Source organism: Polypterus senegalus, chromosome 3, assembly GCF_016835505.1.
Source record: "Polypterus senegalus isolate Bchr_013 chromosome 3, ASM1683550v1, whole genome shotgun sequence".
Lineage (NCBI taxonomy): Eukaryota > Metazoa > Chordata > Cladistia > Polypteriformes > Polypteridae > Polypterus > Polypterus senegalus.
The window spans coordinates 13538067-13558334 of NC_053156.1; the positions used below are offsets into that span (position 1 = coordinate 13538067).

Below are 20268 nucleotides of genomic sequence, written 5' to 3' on the forward strand. Positions count from 1 at the left end.
GAGTCAGAATTGGCATTCTTGTATTTCTTGTTCTTCTTACCATCCTCACCCATCTCCCAGGTATACTCAGTGGGTCTGAGTCCCAGACGCCTTTCATTGGCACCTGCCAGGGTGCAGTGAGCCCGGCTCATCCTGACACCTCTGTCTGCATCTGCAGGATCCATTGGAGTACATGATCACTCTTCCTCTCCATTGTTCTGCAGGAGTGATTCTTTCGGCCCCTGGAGCACCTCTCACTGGGTTTCTCCTGACCACTCCATTGCTCCCACCCAATTCTGGTCTTTCTCTTTTTATTGATCTTTCTTCCTCTATTTCTTTCTCTATCCTTTTATTCTCAGCCTGTCTCCTCCTTTTCTTTTCTGTCCTACTCGGAACCTTTTTGTCCTTGTGGGTGCAGGTGCTTTCACTAATGACCCACGGGCTGTCAGTGTTTAATGGCTGTACTGACTGTGCCTGCATGTGAACGAGCAATCAGGCAATGTACCCATTCAACACTCTGGGGCCACACGGCTTTCCACCCACTCGTACCTATACCCCAAAGGCTGAGGAACACTGTTTTATTTTTTTAAAAACCATGTACCATCACAAACCCCAGACATACTTGAACACATAATCATAAATAAAAATAATATACCAAATTCTAATAAAACAAAACTTCATAATTACAAAGGCAAAAAAATGGGTCAAAATATGTTCAAAAACCTAAGTTAACAACATCCAACATGTAAATTGTGTGCAGTTATGTGTTATACTGTTTTTGTTTTGTGACCGCAGTGGCAACGTTGCATAGAAATGGTGGAGGCAGAGAGAAAAATAGCTGTTAATATTATTAGGAAGCACTCTGCTCGCAGCGTCCAGATGTGGAATCTGTATGGGTGACAAAAGGAGTTCTCATATTTCTATACTGACTTCCCAATTTCTGCTACCTTTTTTGCTTCTACTATTTCCACTTCTTGCTTAAGATTACCTCGACTTGCAAATCTAGACAAAACAGTTTTGGTGTTTTATTCTTTTTAAGCTAAATTCCATCCATCCATCCATTATCCAACCTGCTATATCATAACACAGGGTCACGGTGGTCTGCTGGAGCCAATCCCAGCCAGCACAGGGCGCAGGGCAGGAACAAATCCCAAGTAGGGCACCAGCCCACCGCAGGACACACACACACACACACCAAGCACAATTTAAGATCGCCAATGCGCCTAACCTGCATGTCTTTGGACTGTGGGAGGAAACCAGAGCACCCGGAGGAAACCCACGCAGACACTGGGAGAACATGCAAACTCCACACAGGGAGGACCCGGGAAGCGAATGCGGGTCTCCTAACTGCGAGTCAGCAGCGCTACCACTGCACCACCGTGCCGCCCTAAGCTAAATTGATCTTGTCTAAAACAAATGACACTTCTTTATTGTAGCATCTTATTGTTTCGTTTTTGTTATTTTTTATAGTAAATTGTGACTTTTATCTTTTGATAAAGGTTTATTAAGATGTGAACAGTTTTTCTTAAAATATCAGGAAAGGTTGTTTCAAAGAAAAACTAATCCCAATGATAATGCAGTTTTTTAACCTTCTCCTAGTATTCAATGGAGACCATTGTCGTGGTCTCTGCAGGGCCACTAATATTGCTAAGGATTCAATTCAACCCCGGTCACCATCTGGCAGGCATTATGGGACCCTGTGTGCCCAGACCTCCAGGCTCAAAAACTGTTCCGTTCTAAGGTAATTACTAAATTAAATTCAGCACTAAACAAGTAGCATTCATCGGAAGGTTCTAATTTTGGGCACAAGTATCTTCATGCATTTTTTATTTTATTTTATAATTTATTTTTTATATGGATTGTTTTTATACAGCTAGCACAGACTATTTTTATGTTTGTGTCTATGTCTATATGTTGTGATAGACAGCCGGCAGCTCAATCCGGCCAAGACGTCCCTGAACTGGAAGAGTGGAGAAAGGCAGCCTTTCCAGGACACTGCCTCCCCCAGGACGCTAGGTGGCAGCTCCCCTGGATGATAGCTGTGCCGTGGATTCCCTCAGGGCATGGAGTCCGTTTTCGCAGCCCTGTTGGGTGCTGTGGGTGCTGCCAAGGGGAGCTCATAAATGACCTGAGGACTCCTACTTTTCCTACAACCCGGAAGTACTTTGGAGCCAGGAGGACGGAAGCCCACAGTACTTCCGGGCTGCTTGAGAACTGATGATGTGTTGTTTGACCCGGAAGAAGAGGAGGAGCACTTCCGGGTCAAGAAATATAAAAAAAGGACGGATCGAGACCCAGCTAGCTGAGCAGGAGTTGGGAGGGAGTGTGACAGAGCTGCTGGGAGAGGATTGTATTATTGTATTGTTATTGATTATTGGGATTTGTGAATTGTGGTGTTTTTGGTGCTTTGTGCACTGTATTTAAGAAAATAATTAAAAATTCTACTTGGTGCTTTTAAACATGTGTCCTGAACGTCTGTCTGTTGAGTTTCATGGGGGCAACAGCGCCCTCTAGCATCCACAATATGTCTATATGATCCTGAGTTGTTTTGTCATGTAGTGGGTGCGGCAACGCACTGTACCAGTGCATGCTCCAAACTTGACTTGACTTGACTATGTCTATGTTTAAATGTATGTTATTCTAGGAGGTATCACTAAGTTTCATTGTATGTTGTGCAATGACAGTAAAGGTTATTCTTTTCTATTTTTCTTTTTCAGCTTGTGTGGCAAGTTGTAAGGTGTGTCAAGTCAGCATTGTGGAAGGCTGGGGAAAGTACTGGTGGTTTCTGCGAAAGACTTGCTACTTGATTGTGGAGCACAACTGGTTTGAGACCTTTATCATCTTCATGATCCTCCTCAGCAGTGGTGCACTGGTAAGTTAGTCTTTGATCCTCAGCTTCTTTTACCTGTAGCAAATTACTGTAGGCCATTAGTTTATTACTTAGAATTCACAATATTTTTTCTTAATTTTAGCAATCATTAAAGATTAAAATTAAACCTGAACCTTTAAGTTTAGAAATTATGAAATCAAGCAAAGGTTCACACATTAATGAAAAGGATCTTCATTTACATTTAAAAACTGTTTTGTCACCAAAAATCTATTTTTCTTATCACACTGCAGTTTTGTACTTCATTTCTAAATGTTAATTTATTTAACATTGTGGTATTTGCTTGAGATGTTGTATGGCATTTTATAGTCAATCAGAATTAAAAACTGGAATTTAACAAAGTTGGTAATGGACATGGGCGGCACGGTGGCACAGTGTTACCACTGCTGCCTCGCGGTAAGGAGACCTGGATCCGCTTCCTGAGTGCTCTCTGCGTGGAGTTTGCATGTTCTCCCCGTGTCTGCGTGGGTTTCCTCCCACAGTCCAAAAACATGCAGGTTAGGTGCATTGGCGACCCTAAATTGTCCCTAATGTATGCTTGGTGTGTGTGTGTGCCCTGCAGTGGGCTGGCGCCCTGCTCTGGGATTTGTTCCTGCCTTGCGCCCTGTGCTGGCTGGGACTGGCTCCAGCAGAGCCCCGTGATCCTGTGTTAGGATATAGCAGGTTGGGAAATGACTGACTGACTGACTGGTAATGGAAATTCTGGAACAGACTGCCCAGATAAGTTGTAAAAGCGAATACAGTAATCCCTCCTCGATCGCGGGGGTTGCGTTCCAGAATGCCCCGCGATAGATGAAAATCCGCGAAGTAGAAACCATATGTTTGTATGGTTATTTTTGTATATTTTAAGCCCTTATAAACTCTCCCACACTGTTAACATTAATTGAGCCATCTAGACATGAAGTAACACCCTTTAGTCAAAAGTTTAAACTGTGCTCCATGACAAGACAGAGATGACAGGTCTTTCACACAATTAAAAGAATGCAAACATATCTTCTCTTCAAAGGAGCACCGTCAGGAGCAGAGAATTTCAGAGAGAGAGAGAGAGAAAGAAAAGCAAACAATCAAAAAATCAATACATGCTTTTAAGTATGCCGAAGCACCGCGATAAAGCGGCATTTTGTAGAGGAGCGTCCGTATCCCCTAGGCAAACAGCCTCTGTGCAAACACCCCTCTGCTCACACCCCCTCCGTCAGGCAGAGAGAGTGAGAAAGATAGAGAAAAGCAAACAATCAAGCACCGCGCGGGAAGCACATCGTATATCATTGAGGAGTTTTATTTAATTTGTAATACATGCTCTGATTGGGTAGCTTCTCAGCCATCTGCCAGTAGCGTCCCTTGTATGAAATCAACAGGGCAAACCAACTGAGGAAGCATGTAGCATAAATTAAAAGACCCATTGTCCGCAGAAATCCGCGAACCAGCGAAAAATCCGTGTTATATATTTAGATATGCTTACATTTAAAATCGCGATGGAGTGAAGCCGCGAAAGTCGAAGCGCGATATAGCGAGGGATCACTGTATTCTGTAAAGTTTAAATAGCCATTCACTTAACAAACTTAGCCATTGGCTACTAAAATGCCACATCTCAATTCAGAATTGTTGTCATTTTTCTTAGATAGATAGATGTGAAAGGCACTATATAATAAATAGATAGATAGATGTGAAAGACATTATAGATAGATAGATAGATAGATAGATAGATAGATAGATAGATAGATAGATAGATAGATAGATAGATAGATAGAAAGAACAACAACAACAACAACAACATTTATTTATATAGCACATTTTCATACAAACAGTAGCTCAAAGTGCTTTACATATTAAAGAATAGAAAAATGAAAGACATAATTATAAAAAATAAATCAACATTAACATCGAATAAGAGTAAGGTTCAATGGCCAGGGGACAGAAAAACAAAAACTCCAGACGGCTGGAGAAAAAATAAAATCTGTAGGGATTCCAGACCATGATACCGCCCAGTCCCCTCTGGGCATTCTACCTAACATAAATGAAACAGTCCTCTTTGGATTTAGGGTTCTCACGGAAGGGCTTGATGATGATGATGGTCACGTAGACTTCTTCCTTTTAATCCGTCCATCATTGTTGGAGCATCATGAAGCTTTGAGTAGGTGGAGGTGGCGCAGGCCACCACCACAAAGAAACCGGAAAAAGAAACAGAAAAGAGAGTAGGGTCAGTACCGATTTTAGAGCCACCATGAATAGTTGTTATGATGAATTGAACATACAGAGTATCAGGATTAAGTTAAATTACGATTAAAATGAAGTTATAAAAAGGCCATGTTAAAGTAATGTGTTTTCAGCAGTGTTTTAAACTGCTCTACTGTATCAGCCTGGCGAATTCCTATTGGCAGGCTATTCCAGATTTTAGGTGCATAACAGCAGAAGGCCGCCTGCCTCACCACTTCTTTTAAGTTTTGTTCTTGGAATTCTAAGGAGACACTCATTTGAGGATCTGAGGTTACGATTTGGAATATAAGGTGTCAGACATTCCGATATATAAGATGGGGCGAGATTATTTAAGGCTTTATAAACCATAAGCAGAATTTTAAAGTCAATTCTGAATGACACAGGTAACCAGTGTAGTGACGCTAAGACTGGTGTGATGTGTTCTGATTTTCTTTTCCTAGTTAGGATTCTAGCAGCTGCATTCTGCACTAGTTGCAAACGATTTATATCTTTTTTGGGTAGTCCTGAGAGGAGTGCATTACAGTAATCTAGTCGACTGAAAACAAAGGTACTATATAATCTATATAATCGATAGAAAGGCACTATATTATAGATAGATAGAAAGGCACTATATAATAGACTAGCAGAATACCCGCGCTTCGCAGCAGAGAAGTAGTGTGTTAAAGAAGTTATGAAAAAGAAAAGGAAAAATTTTAAAAATAACGTAACATGATTGCTAATGTAATTGTTTTGTCATTGATATGAGTGTTGTCATATCTATATATTTCTATATATATATATCTATCTCCTTTGGGGTGCAAGCAGCTGTTGCTGGGGGTGCCAGAATCCATTGAGGAAGAAAAATGAAAAACGAAACGGATGACTCCTGCTCTTATGTGCACTAACTGTAGTGCTGCGTGGGTATTATGAAGTATCGTATTTGTTCAAGTTCTATTTAAATTTTAAATATAAGTAATTTTTATTTAGTCGACAGAAATATGTTTGGTAGGAATGACAGGTAAATTTAGTCAGCATTGCATAAATTTTTCTTCACCATAGAAATTTAAAGAGTAAATTCATCTTACATTCCTGTCGCCTGCCTGACTGGATATGTCACCCTCACTTCACTCTTACTTTTTTACTGTTTATGTAATCGTGGCTAGTCGCGAAAAAATTAGAACATGGAAGGAGGATCACACTGAGTATGGCTTTACCAAAATAATTATTGATGGTGAATAAAGTATCCATTATTCATAAAGTTTCAATTGGTGATCTTTTTTTCTGCGTTAACCTCATATTTTTTCATACTTCTTCTCAAACCAAGGGGGTGCGAGGGTAAAATGAATCGGGAAGCGCTGATTTATATATATTGAATATACTGAAATAGTTTTACTGTCAAATAATGCAAACAATACGCGGCACGTGTTTCGCCCTAATTCTGGGCTCATCAGGCGTACACACTCACTGCATCCCGTCTCGGGAATCAAACCTCGGACGTCAGCGCTAGAGGCAAAGCCTCTCATGTTGCACCACGGCGTGTGTTTCGTTTATTTGACAGTATGTAGATCGGGATGTGTATATATACGAGGTGTGGCAGAAAAGTACTGGCAACACTGCAAGCGATCTGGCAATGCTGCGCTGTTGTCCTTGATAGAGCACGTGTATCAGTACCCTCCCATAGCTCAGTGCGAGTTTCAACTCCTTCCGTTAACTACGTGATTTTTGTGACTGCTATTAGCGAAGTTGTGTTTTTGGTTGTGCGTCACGCAAAATGGAACAGCGGAATTTGGAGCAACGTTGTGCCATTAAACGGCAAGTGTGACGTTTGAAAAGTTAAAACAGGCCTATGGGGAACATTCTTTATCCCGAGCTCAAGTTTTTCGCTGGCACAAATCATTTTTGGAAGGCAGAAAACACGTTGAAGATGAACACCGTTCAGGGAGGACTTCAACTTCGAAAACCAATGAAATCATCGAACGTGTGAACACTCTTGTGAGATCAGACCGTCGTTAAACAAGAATGTTGAGTGAACAATTCAATTTGAACAGATTTACCGTTCATCAAATTTTGCCTGAACATTTGCACATGCGAAAGGTCTGTGCCAAAATGGTGCCGAAAAACTGCCCTCTCCATAACAGAATTTTTGACCTCAAAAGGCATTCCTGTGGTTTCCCAGCCCCCTTATTCACCTGACCTCAGTCCGTGTGACTTTTTCCTTTTTCCTAAACTGAAAAATGTTCTCAAAGGACGTCATTTCGGGACTTTAGAAAACATCCAAAAGAGTTTAACGGACATGCTGAAGACCATACCTGTTGAAGACTTCCAGCGCTGCTACCAACAGTGGGAACAACGTCTCCATCGGTGTGTAGCTGCCCAAGGAACTACTTGGAAGGGGATAACATTGATGTTTGAAAAAAAGTAAAACTTTGGTAAATAAAAAATCAGTCTCATTACTTTCCTGCCACACCTCGTGTGTATATATATATATATATTATATATATATATATATATATATATATATATATTCCTGTAGCCACAATAAATGCCTTTATTTTATAGACAAACCAGGGATGAACAACTTCCTTTCTACTGCAGCCACAGCCGCGACACGCATAAAAAACATCAAAAATAACTCATAAATGTGCAATATCATTTAGGAAAATCGCAACATTTTACTCACCAAAAATTCGGATTATTTGTAAACAAAATCCATCGTCCTCTCTTTCCTCAAAAACAGTTCAATTACTCTGTCGTACGGATTATCGGAGCACTTCAGTTCCATCAAAACCTCACTTTCTAACCCCATCGAAGCTAATGGTGAAAGGCGAGCCCGCCCTATGGTATTCCTGGCATAAGTTTGAATTCGCTTTAGGGCTGAAAATGTCCACTCGACAGAAGCAGTGTACACGGGAATGCTCACCGCCAAATATACCAATGTCAACAGCCGCCCCATGCTCTCATTCAGATTTTTCTGATGAAGGAAGTCAAGGAGATCAGTGGGAGATTTTCCAGCAAAATCGTCCATAGCATACATCACAGTCAGTTCCGTTTTTAGCTGAGACAGATCAAAAAGCGCTCCGTGGCTGTTGTGTTAAAGTGTAGAAGGCTGCATGCGTGAAATATTTCTTGTATTCCTGAAAGTTTTGGGGCTCGAGGAGCGTGACAAACATCAGGTTTTCATGGTCTTGAAATCTGGTCTGTGTCTGGCAAATAATATTGTCCAGAATCCTGCCATGGAGTTGTCCATAGTGCACGCGACGATCTTTCGCTCGGAGCATTTATGGTGTGTTCAATGGCGTCGTAGACTTCCTCATATCGGCTTCTATCCAATCAATGGGTCTGAATATGGTGACATTGCCGTACGCCTGCTAAAGGGCGCTACTGACACCAACTCAAAATCTGATTGGTTGAAACAATAGGTTAATCAACATTTATTCTGTGTTAGAGTGCCTCCACAACAGATTCTGAAAGCCTCTCTGCCTGGCAACAAATGATGGCTGAAATGTGATTGGTTAAATATTTTAATACGAAACTCCGCCTCCCACGGCTATCGAGCTGCATTCTATTACAGTATATATGGACAAAAGTATGTTCCAGTTATGGCCATTACGCGTAGAATTTCAAAATGAAACCTACCCAACTTTTGTAAGTAAGCTGTAAGGAATAAGCCTGCCAAATTTCAGCCTTCTACCTACACGGGAAGTTGGAGAATTAGTGATGACTGAGTGAGTGAGTCAGTGAGGGCTTTACCTTTTATTAGTATAGATAGACAGATAGATAAATAGATTGAAAGGCACTATATAATAGATAGATAGATAGATTGAAAGATAGATAGATAGATAGATAGATAGATAGATAGATAGATAGATAGATAGAAGTGAAAGGTGCTATATGATAGATAGATAGATAGATAGATAGATAGATAGATAGATAGAAAGGCACTATATAATAGATAGGTAGATTGAAAGGCACTATATAAATGATAGATAAACCGACAGACAGAATATTATTTCTCCTCAAGGGTAAATTTGGCTTTTACAGAAGCTCAATAAACAAAACATTTTTATATTAAGACAAACAACAAACCCCTCTCACAATATGCACCAGAATGACTAAGAACAAAGAAAGCTAAAAAGGAAAACACTTCTGACTTGCCATTTACAGTCCCAATGCGGATTGTGCAGGTGTATTGCTTTTGGCATAAAGGAGCTCCAGCAGCATTTCTTGAATAATTTGTTGTTATTTTAAAGACTGTGCATTCTTCTACTTTCTGATATTACTAATCATCAACAGCTGCTTTAAGGTAAAATACTTATTGATTTCCTTAAATACAGCTAGTGTGACCATCTGGGCTACCACTCATTTTGATTTGGATTTTGTGAGGGATGTGAGTTCTCCAATTACAGAAGAGACATTCTGTATCAAATCTTCTAGATGGGTTTATTATAACACTAGTGAATTACTTTATCACATTTATGTATTATAGAAGTCCCAAGGACTTTTGGCCTTGGAACTCCAAGAGGTTTATTTTCTCGTTTGATGACATTTCAAATAAGCTCTGAGACAAATGTGTACAGGAAAACTGTTACAGCAACAAATGAGCACAGCTAGTAATCCCCTTGGGGTTAGTTGTATTTACTGGAACAATGTACATTTCATTTATATTATTAAAAAACAGGTAGTATAACAAAAATGCTATGTAATGACAGGCATAGGTCCATGTAAATTACAGGTTACCTGTAAAGTGCAGTCTTTTGCAAAAAGTGTTTAACCAGCACCCATCCATATGTTGGTATAAACTGTTGCAGGTTGTGTTTAACTTAATAAATTTGCTTAGTTCTGCTGAGTGTTTGTATGGTCTGTTTATTTATTTATTTTCTTGTTTATCTGTTATTTTTGGAATTGTAATCCTTTGTTTGACTTGTAAATAAATGTTATTTTCTCCTTCAGGCTTTTGAAGACATTTATATTGAGCAGCGCAAGATGATTCGCACCATTTTGGAGTATGCAGACAAGGTTTTCACTTATATCTTCATTCTGGAGATGTTGCTTAAGTGGGTGGCCTATGGCTTTGTGAAGTATTTCACCAACGCATGGTGCTGGCTTGACTTCTTCATTGTTGATGTATGTATACCTGCTTTTTACCCTTAGAGTAGAATTATAATTCACTATTTGTGAAATGCTATAGTTCTGTGTGTGTGTTCTTCAAGCTGCTAATATAAAAAGGTCAGATTTGTATCAGTTCCATCTTAAACTGAAGGAGTTCAAATAAAAAAAATGCATGAACAAGAAGCCAGAATTCATTTTATGTACTGTGGTATGGAGTTGACAGGCCAAAACTCACTTTTTCCCATTTTTGTTAATGATTTGGTGTTTTGCTTACACTATTGAATAGGGTAGCTCACCCTTTGGTTATATGGGCTCATTATAACACTGATCAAGTCTTGTGTCAATAACCACAAAATGTTATGCTTGTTAATTGTAAAATGGACCAAAGTGATTTTAAGTTGTTATTGATATGATATTCCAAACTGTTTTAAGGGTAGGGAAACCGCGAAAACCCTGGCACACATTTAAAAATTATTTAATTAACTGATATAATTAAATAAGGAATCAAAACAAGAAAAAGACTAAGTGAGAAATACAAAAACAAAAGCTAAATTAAAAAATCTAATTCAAAATAGTAATAAAGATTCAAAAGTAAGTCCAAAATGTACAAATGTTTTATAATGCAAAATTAAATAAAACATATCTAAGCAAAAGCCCTAACAACAAATCCACATCTGTAATCTTAATACTCAAAACAAGATAAAAATGAAAAATCCAAAAAACATAAATTAGAAAAGTCAAAAGACCAAAAAGGAAAACACAAAGAATAGCTAAGAGAACAGATTAACAAAGGAAAGGGTCCGATGCCTTTATAAAGGCCTAACTAAAGGCAAAACATATACAAACCCCAGATGCTCATTGAGCAGCCTTATCGCTATTATAATATGAGTTTGATTCGGTTTCAGATTTTTTACTGAACATTAAGCATGTTTTTTTTAATGTTTTCTACCTATTGTAGGTTTTGAGGGTGTGGAACGAGCCCCGGATACAGACAGGCAGACATATTTAACGTCACCACCACACGTTTATTAATACTATTTACAGTCACAAGTGCACCACAAACCCCAAAGTCCAGGCCAAACCACACTGCCTCTTCTTCGGACCGCCTCCTTCTCTCTCTCGTCACCGACCTCGTCTGTCTTCCACCCGACTGCAGCCCCGAATGAAGGGAGCCGGCCCCTTTTATCTGTACCCAGATGTGCTCTAGGTGTGTTCCGGCAATCTCCCAAGAACACGCCCCAGTGTGGCGGAAGTTCCGGCTGCGTACCTGGAAGCACTCCAGGTGTCCCCACTCATCTTCCCCCCAGCACTGCCTGGTGTGGCGGAAGTGCTGGAATCCAGGGTTCTCCAGGCATGGGGGTGCCCCCTGGCGGTGACCATGGGCCCCTACAGGGTTGAGCTTCCCAGCTCTGTACCCATGGCCCCCAAAGGAACCAGGGCGGTCACCCCCTCGTGGTCTGGAGGAGGTCTGAGCCCTCCTCCTGTCTTCCTGGGCATCCCAGCTGGGTGCCACCCGCAGCCGTGTGCCATAGGGATAAACAATTCAATGTTGATGTTAGTTTTTGTATTTATCAATATTTTACAATTGTTGAAGTTATATTGTGCCATTTCTGACACAATTTTTTTTGTCCTGATATTGAGGACACCAAGATTAATGTGTAGTCAGAAACAGGCAAAGGTCAAAACCGGGAGATTGAAGCTAACCAAATTGCCAAAATACAGAGCACAAGATAAGAATCATAACCCAAGAAGTCGAATACAGGTAGACTGAAACTACTGTATATACTTGCGGAGAAGTCAGGACTTGATTTTAACATATAATTTCTGGTATTTTATAATGTCAGTCATATAAGTCGAATGCGGAAAACTCACGCTATTGGTCCAAGAGATTATGATATGCTAACGCCCACCTGAGAGAGTAACAATAGAGCACATGGACTTTTTTTTCTATGTGGGGGCGGCAATGCGCTGTATCAGCCTGGTTTCCTAACCTCTCTCTCTCTTGTGCCTATGTGACCACACGGTAATACCCAAACTATTCAGAAGTGACGTTCACACTGTTTTGTGTTTTTTGTATCTCACACCCTCATACACCTTTATCGTAAGAGCATCCCTTATCTACGATGGAGCGTTCGATCAGAAGAAAATATGATACTGGTTTTAAATTAAACATCATTGAAGTAGTGAAAGAAATTGGTAACTGTGCTGCTGCAACAAAATTCAATGCGTCTGAGAAACTGATGCAAGATTGGAGGAGGCAAGAAGATGTAAATAAACATTAAGTGTTGCATTTTTAAATGGGCTTATAAGTTGGGGTCTGATTTTATGATAAATCTTTCAGGTTTCAAGACCTGATTTATATGTGAGTATATACGGTAAATAAATTGCAAGAAAAAAATCTAGAAAGAGTTTAAGATTACTAAAGCCACATGTGACAGCATTATTTCACATGACATTTAAACCTGTCGCCAGTTAAAATGTCACCAGCACTGCACTTGTCAGGATCCAAGATGGCTTTGCAGTAAACAAAAAAATAATCAGCTTTAAAATAAATCATTAAATTAAAAAAACTGATGAAATATTCAGAACTCTTGATCTATAAAATTCCCAAAGTCATGTAGAGATCATGGCTATGGACATTACAAAGGCCCCCCAAAAAATAAACAAAAACAGCCATCATAATAGTTTTGTATGTGGGTGCTACTGTTTTTCATGCCCTGCTGCTATGACACGACTCCCAGTTATTGGAGGTTGTGGTCTTGGGGGTCCTGACCTTTGGCGTTGTTAGTATAACGGGTTAAAAAGGTTACTGTTGACATAACACTTCTCATTGATGATTGCAGATAACTCACCCCTTACTTGTAATTTCTTTTACAAACAAATATTTCTTTAATTTCTATGATTTCTAGCCTAGCTTTTTGGTTTCGACTACACTGTTTTTGGCATTCATGTTATGACCCCAGCTTTGCTTTGCCTACATCTTCTCTGCCGGGCCTTTTTTAATTCGTGTTATTTTTCATCTCCAAGCACAACAATTGCAGCACATGAAGTTTATGGTTTAATTAAAGGACTCATTCCACTAACATCTAAAACAATCAGAAACATAATTACATTATTAACCGAAACTGGGGAAAATATTTAAACAACAAAAAAGAATAAACAAATGATGACAAGTCAAGTCAAGTTGGGGAACATGCACTGGGTACAGTGAGTTGCCGCACCCACTATACTACAAAACAACTCAGGGTCCCAGTTGGCAACCCCACCAGGCAGTCCCAGTCCAGTCCCACCCTCCGGAAATGACCCTCTATCTGCTGCAGCCAGCTGTTACTTGGGTGACACCGCTTGGCCTGGTGCAGCCACTTGGGTCCCCAACAATGACGATCTTACGAGCCTTGTGTAATCACGCCACATGGCTGTATGTTTATCAAAAAACAATAAACACAAAACAAATGAAAATAAAAAACTAATAGAAACAAAGGGTGCAGAATACAAAAGAAATGTGAAACAAAATCCCGGGGAAAGACCCAAACAAAACTATGACAGTTAGATAGATAGATAGATACTTTATTAATCCCAAGGGGAAATTCACATAATCCTGCTGAGGTATACTGATACAAAAAATAATATTAAATTAAAGAGTAATAAAAATGCATGTAAAAACAGACAATAACTTTGAATAATGTTAGCGTTTACCCCGCCGGGTGGAATTGAAGAGTCGCATAACGTGGGGGAGGAATGATCTCCTCAGTCTGTCAGTGGAGCAGGACAGTTTGCGACTGAGAAATGACAAACATTTAGAGGGAGAATTAAAAATAGTAGTTATTTGTCAGGACACGTTCTAAGTATGTATAATTTAAAAGAACTAATCATCAAAATTAAAACTAAATGAAACTTTAGTCTAAGTGTAAACTGAAGTAAAAGTGCTAACTCTGATCTCTTAGCATTTGCCTAACTAGTGATTTTCTTTGATTGTTAAAGCTTCTTTGATAAAAATTCAGACAAACTACTACAAACTACAAATGTTAATCTTTTATGGAGAAAGTGTGATGAAATCACAGCCCTCTAATCATGTAACTAGCCAAGGTTATCGTATGCTGGCGCCCATGCAAACAACTTAAAAAAAATCCCTGTGACCACAGAAAAGTAGTAAACAAAATAATGATGTAGTAAAAATAACCTTAAAAATAAATACTTAAAATAACATTATTGCCAGTAAATAAATTTAGAATGATACCTGACATGTTTTTAAAGAAACATGTCCAGAGAGAAAAGAAACATGTAGTGTTTTGTTGTTGCGATGTTGGCTTACACTCCTATATATTAACAGCTAAAAGAAGCCCATTGAATAGCACAATATAGTTTTAGGAACCCTAATGATCAATGGTGTCTCTTTCAGAGGAGGAGGAGATATTGGTCTTGGTCTCTGGTAACAGCATTGCATGTGTGTCCATTCACAGTTAAATTTGAACTCTGAACAGGACATACTGTATGTTTTCCTAGATAGTTCTTTATTTTACAGAACAAATCAATTAATTCATTTATCAAACAGTAACAGACTTTTCCAATCTGACTGATACACTTATTTCCTTTGTATGGAAATGGTTCTGTGTCTTCAGCTGGCACACTACACATAGACAAAAACATATGTATACTCACCTCTGCATATACCAGACATTCATTACATTCTTCCATTGCAACTAATGTCAACTTGTGAATCCTGCTTCTTGTATTATGCTGTAGCAATTCCAAGCCAGCACAATTTACCGTAGTAAAATATCATATCTTTTACCTTTTTCTTTTTATGATCTTAATATTTAAAGTATGTAAGTGTTATACGTAGCCAATATATTTAAAGAAAACAAAACTTCCAAGGACACAGCGTTTCTGTATTTTTACTTAGCTGGTCTTTTCATGTGGGAAATACAGAAATCTGTGTCAACATATCTCTGTTATTCTTAAGGTGGGTTGTAGAGAACTTCAGCTCAAAATGTATTAAAATGGTGGCTGTTTCTTTCATCCCAGATTCCTAACCTCTCTTCGTGATGTACATGCTGTTGATATAAAATGCCATTAAAACTCGGTCTACATTTAAAATTAAAGAATGACAAAGTCAGTCTCCAGCATTTGTTAATATTATGTTATAATATTAGAGTTACCTTTTTAAAATCTACACCAATTTTATTTTTTTTAATAAGGCAACAAGAGTGCAAAGTAATCTTTTTGTCTATTTACTAAAAGAATACTTTTCACTAAAGTACTGTAGTGTTCAACTTGTAAACATCTAGAGACGATACTACTTTACACCAGTCAAACATGATAAGAAGATACGAACTTGATAAATGAGAGAAGACCATTCAAACCATCAAGCTCATTGGGTTAGCTTCTAGCTAAGTTGCCCCACTGTCTCAGCCATGTACAATTTTGCAAAACTGAAATTTATTCAGACAAAAATATCCAAATCTATTTTCTCAGGCAGCATTTAGAAAGTCCTTGCTTGGCAAGTGTGATAATCTCCATTCTTCAGGTCTCTCCACAACATCCAGTCTTGGATATATATCCATTGTTGCACTGTATGGAAACTTATCATTGCATATGAGGTGACTTCATTGTTTTTGTTGTCTGAATATGCAGTGTTACAGTTTTTCACGTAGCCAGTGTAACACACAGGTGATAATGACATCTTTTCCTCACTGACTAATTATTGTGAGCCGCCTCACAGAGTCAGATGGAAAGCTTAGCCAGATTATTATTTCTTCCAACCCCCAGCATAATTTTAAAAATGACACCAGTAAGGCCATAAAAATGTAATATGAATAAAGCACTTTTTTTGGTAACATTTCAAATAATTCAAATTAGACCCTCCCTTATGAGGGTGGCATGGTGGCGCTGCTGCCTCACAGTAAGGAGACCTGGGTTCTCTTCCCAGGTCCTCCCTGCGTGGAGTTTGCATGTTCTCCCCGTGTCTGTGTGGGTTTCCTCTCACAGTCCAAAGACATGTAGGTTATGTGCATTGGCGATGCTAAATTGTCCCTACTGTGTTGTTGGTGTGTGTGTGTGTGTGTGCCCTGCGGTGAGCTGGCACCCTGCCCGGGGTTTGTTCCTGCCTTGCGTCCTGTGCTGGCTGGGATTGTCTGTGGGTTAGACAATGACTGACTGACCCTCCCTTATGAGACCTGAAGGCTCCAATGCCTACATGGTGTATTTTTTTTCTGGCAATGTTATCAACATCATGTACAGGCTGAAGATCATGTGAAGACAGTGTGGCCTGGTGGAAAAGGAGCTGGATGTCTCACTTACTGTGGGGTCCTGAGGGAACCATATTGTCAAAGCACTTAAAGCAACTGAACGTAATCCATAAAGGTGTCATGGGATGATGTTCTTTGTAGAAAGGTGTTCTTTCAAGTAAAGTGTGGTGGTTTATTTGACATGCACATTCTCATTTTTGACATTAAAAAATACTGCTATAATTCTAATTTTTGCACTGATTAGACTCCTAAAGCTTGTATTGCTTCTGTCAAACTTATTTTAAAATTGTTCCTTTACAGTTTTTAAAAAATGCTAAGAATTTGATGCCAAACTATAAATAATGCAAGTGAAAGTGAAGTCCTTTTTGGCTTTTTAATATATTTTGCTTTTTTCTTCAAAGTAAATATAGCATGCTGTATACTGGAGCCACCTTGCTCTCCAGCTGTAAACCAGTAATGGACCAAAAGAAAGTAAAGGTTTAAGGACAATACTGTATTTCACTGTATGGTGAGCTCTGGTGCTGTCTTGTGACATTTAACATTAATATCCAAGATCTCAGTAGGAGATATTCAAAGTTTTTACCTCGGTCTAAGTTCTTTATGTTTGACAAACAAAAGAAATCCACATTATGTGCTAAAGTGCTGCCTACCATATAGTTTTGTTATGGTCATATGCAGGAAGATGTTATTAAGATGTTAGAATATGTCAGAATATTAACAGATATACACAGGTGTGTTTCATATTTAAATTGTTCCCTCTTTAAGAGTGGCAAAATTGATTTTGAAAAACTGAATTGATATAATACTTTACTTATGATGTTTCTCTCGGGAATTAATGAAAATACTGTCAATCTGTCAGTCAGTGGAAATGTTTATTGACTGAATATGTGCTATTCTTAGGATTTACAAGTTTCTTCTTGTCCATAAAGTTAACATGTAATGGTTAGTGCTGCTATGTCTGCAACATTCTGGTTACACGGAAAAAAAATGATTCGCATACGCCAGGGGTCCTGGAGGGCCGCAGTGGCTGCAGGTTTTTGTTCAAACCCAGTTGCTTAATTAGAAAACAAACCTTGGCAATAATTGAATTTCATGGGTTGTTAGTGCTTTCACTCTGCCATGTCAGGTCATTCTCATATCCTAGGTTTTCTTCCCCTTTAGAATTTGAAGGCTAAAATGGATGAGTGGTTCTCAGTCCTTCACTTTTTTCTCTTCACTTTCCTCCCAAGTATTTAATTAAACCCAACAGTGCACGATAAATACACACCGGTGTAAATGGTAACAAGCTAAATGGAGAAGTGCCGCTTTACTTTGTCATTTGCATCTTATTACTAATAAGGAGCAATTAAAAACTGAGAATACGGCTGTTTAAGACTATAATAAGCTATAAGGGTTCAAAATGTTAACGAGCGAGACAACTAAAGTGAAGCAAAAGAGTTACTTGAGCAATACGGGGTTCTTATTAGACCACTGGGTTAGAACAAAAACCTGCAACCAGCGCAGCCCTCCAGGAACAACTTTGCCCACCCCTGGCATACACTATGTTTATCTAATGCATCTGAACTGACCTAAGCCTCTATTTTCATTTTTAGCACAGCCTAATCCAATTTTATATAAATGGAAGCAAATCTGGTGATCATTGACAATGAAAAACAGTACATTTAGAAAGCATTGCTGATTTGAAAGATGTCTTAGCTGGTTTTATGAGGTCTGCATGAAGAAGAATATACTTTCATAAAGGTTTAGGTTTGCCTTTGGATTATGTGCTTTTATGTCACTTTTTTGCATGCCAGCTCTGCGCCATGAGTGTCAATTTAAAAAAAAAAAAAACAAAAACAGTAAAAAGTTTTAGTATGCCAATAACTTCACCTCAAATGATCTTTATTTATTTTTTTGTAGAGTCTTTCTTGATCCAGAGGTGGAAATTTAATTTGAAACCCTGTAATGTTTTCCCCAACCCTTTAACCACAGGGCCACACTGCCTCACTTTGTGTTTTTCTGTCTATCGTCATGTGCATCTATGGGGGAAGGGGGGGGGTGCAGGCACTGGAAGACAAGTGGGCATTTAATAAACAGGACAACAGAATCCTATGCCAAGCTAACTGAATTTTTTCTTGTTGGGTAGTATGAATGTGCCCGCAGTTAATCACAGCAGAGGCGAGTTTTACAGCATTGAGATGTATGAAGAAGCAAGAGTAGGTTAGAAAGGATATTTGTAATTTTGGCTCGTTTCCTTTGTTAGAACTCATTGTACTTTGCAGGTACAGTGGGATGCAAAAGTTTGGGCAACCTTGTTAATAGTCAATATTTTCCTGTATAAATCGTTGGTTATAACAATTAAAAAGGACAGTTAAATATATCATATAGGAGACACACACAGTGATATTTGAGAAGTGAAATGAAGTTTATTAGATTTACAGAAAGTGTGCAGTAATTGTTCAAACAAAATCAGACAGGTGCGTAAATTTGGGCACCGTTGTCATTTTATTGATTCCCAAACTTTTTGAACTAATTATTGGAACTCAAATTGGCTTGGTAAGCTCAGTGACCCCTGAACTACATACACAGGTGAATCCGAGTATTTAAGGGGGTCAATTGTAAGTTTCCCTCCTCCTTTCATTTTCTCTGAAGAGTAGCAACATGGGGGTCACAAAACAACTCTCAAATGACCTGAAGACAAAGATTGTTCACCATCATGGTTTAGGGGAAGGATACAGAAAGCTGTCCCAGAGGTTTAAGCTGTCTGTTTCCACAGTTAGGAACATATTGAGGAAATGGAAGACCACAGGCTCAGTTCAAGTTAAGGCTCGAAGTGGCAGACCAAGAAAGATTTCAGATAGACAGAAGCGACGAATGGTGAGAACAGTCAGAGTCAACCCACAGACCAGCACCAAAGACCTACAACATCATCTTGCAGCAGATGGAGTCACTGTGCATCGTTCAACCATTCGGCGCACTTTACACAAGGAGATGCTGTATGCGAGAGTGATGCAGAGGAAGCACAAACAGAGCCGCTTGAGGTCTGCTCAAGCACATTTGGACAAGCCAGCTTCATTTTGGAATAAGGTGCTGTGGACTGATGAAACTAAAATGGAGTTATTTGGGCATAACAAGGGGCGTTATGCATGGAGGAAAAAGAACACAGCATTCCAAGAAAAACACCTGCTACCTACAGTCAAATATGGTGGTGGTTCCATCATGCTGTGAGGCTGTGTGGCCAGTGCAGGGACTGGGAATCTTGTCAAAGTTGAGGGACGCATGGATTCCACTCAGTATCAGCAGATTCTGGAGACCAAAGTCCAGGAATCAGTGACAAAGCTGAAGCTGCGCCGGGGCTGGATCTTTCAACAAGACAACGACCCGAAACACTGCTCAAAATCCACTAAGGCATTCATGCAGAGGAACAAGTACAATGTTCTGGAATGGCCATCTCAGTCCCCAGACCTGAATAGAATTGAAAATCTGTGGTGTGAGTTAAAGAGAGCTGTCCATGCTCAGAAGCCATCAAACCTGAATGAACTCGAGATGTTTTGTAAAGAGGAATGGTCCAAAATACCTTCAACCACAATCCAGACTCTCATTGGAACCTACAGGAAGCATTTAGAGGCTGTCATTTCTGCAAAAGGCGGATCTACTAAATATTGATTTCATTTCTTTTTTGTGGTGCCCAAATTTATGCACCTGCCTGATTTTGTTTGAACAATTATTGCACACTTTCTGTAAATCCAATAAACTTCATTTCACTTCTCAAATATCACTGTGTGTGTCTCCTATATGATATATTTAACTGACATTTTTTATCGTAACAACCAACGATTTATACAGGAAAATAATGACTATTAACAAGGTTGC

The 20268-nt window shown here is 39.1% G+C and overlaps 1 protein-coding gene across 4 annotated transcripts in view; it reads left to right on the forward strand.

Annotated features, from left to right (window-relative positions):
• Positions 1 to 20268, forward strand: part of LOC120524854 (sodium channel protein type 8 subunit alpha) — a 331764-nt gene that overhangs the window by 258533 nt on the left and 52963 nt on the right. For all 4 annotated transcript variants that reach the window (XM_039746647.1, XM_039746649.1, XM_039746646.1 and 1 more), the window contains exons 19-20: positions 2697 to 2851; positions 10010 to 10183. In XM_039746647.1, coding sequence (XP_039602581.1) covers positions 2697 to 2851; positions 10010 to 10183 — 329 coding nt within the window. The remainder of the gene's footprint in view (positions 1 to 2696; positions 2852 to 10009; positions 10184 to 20268) is intronic.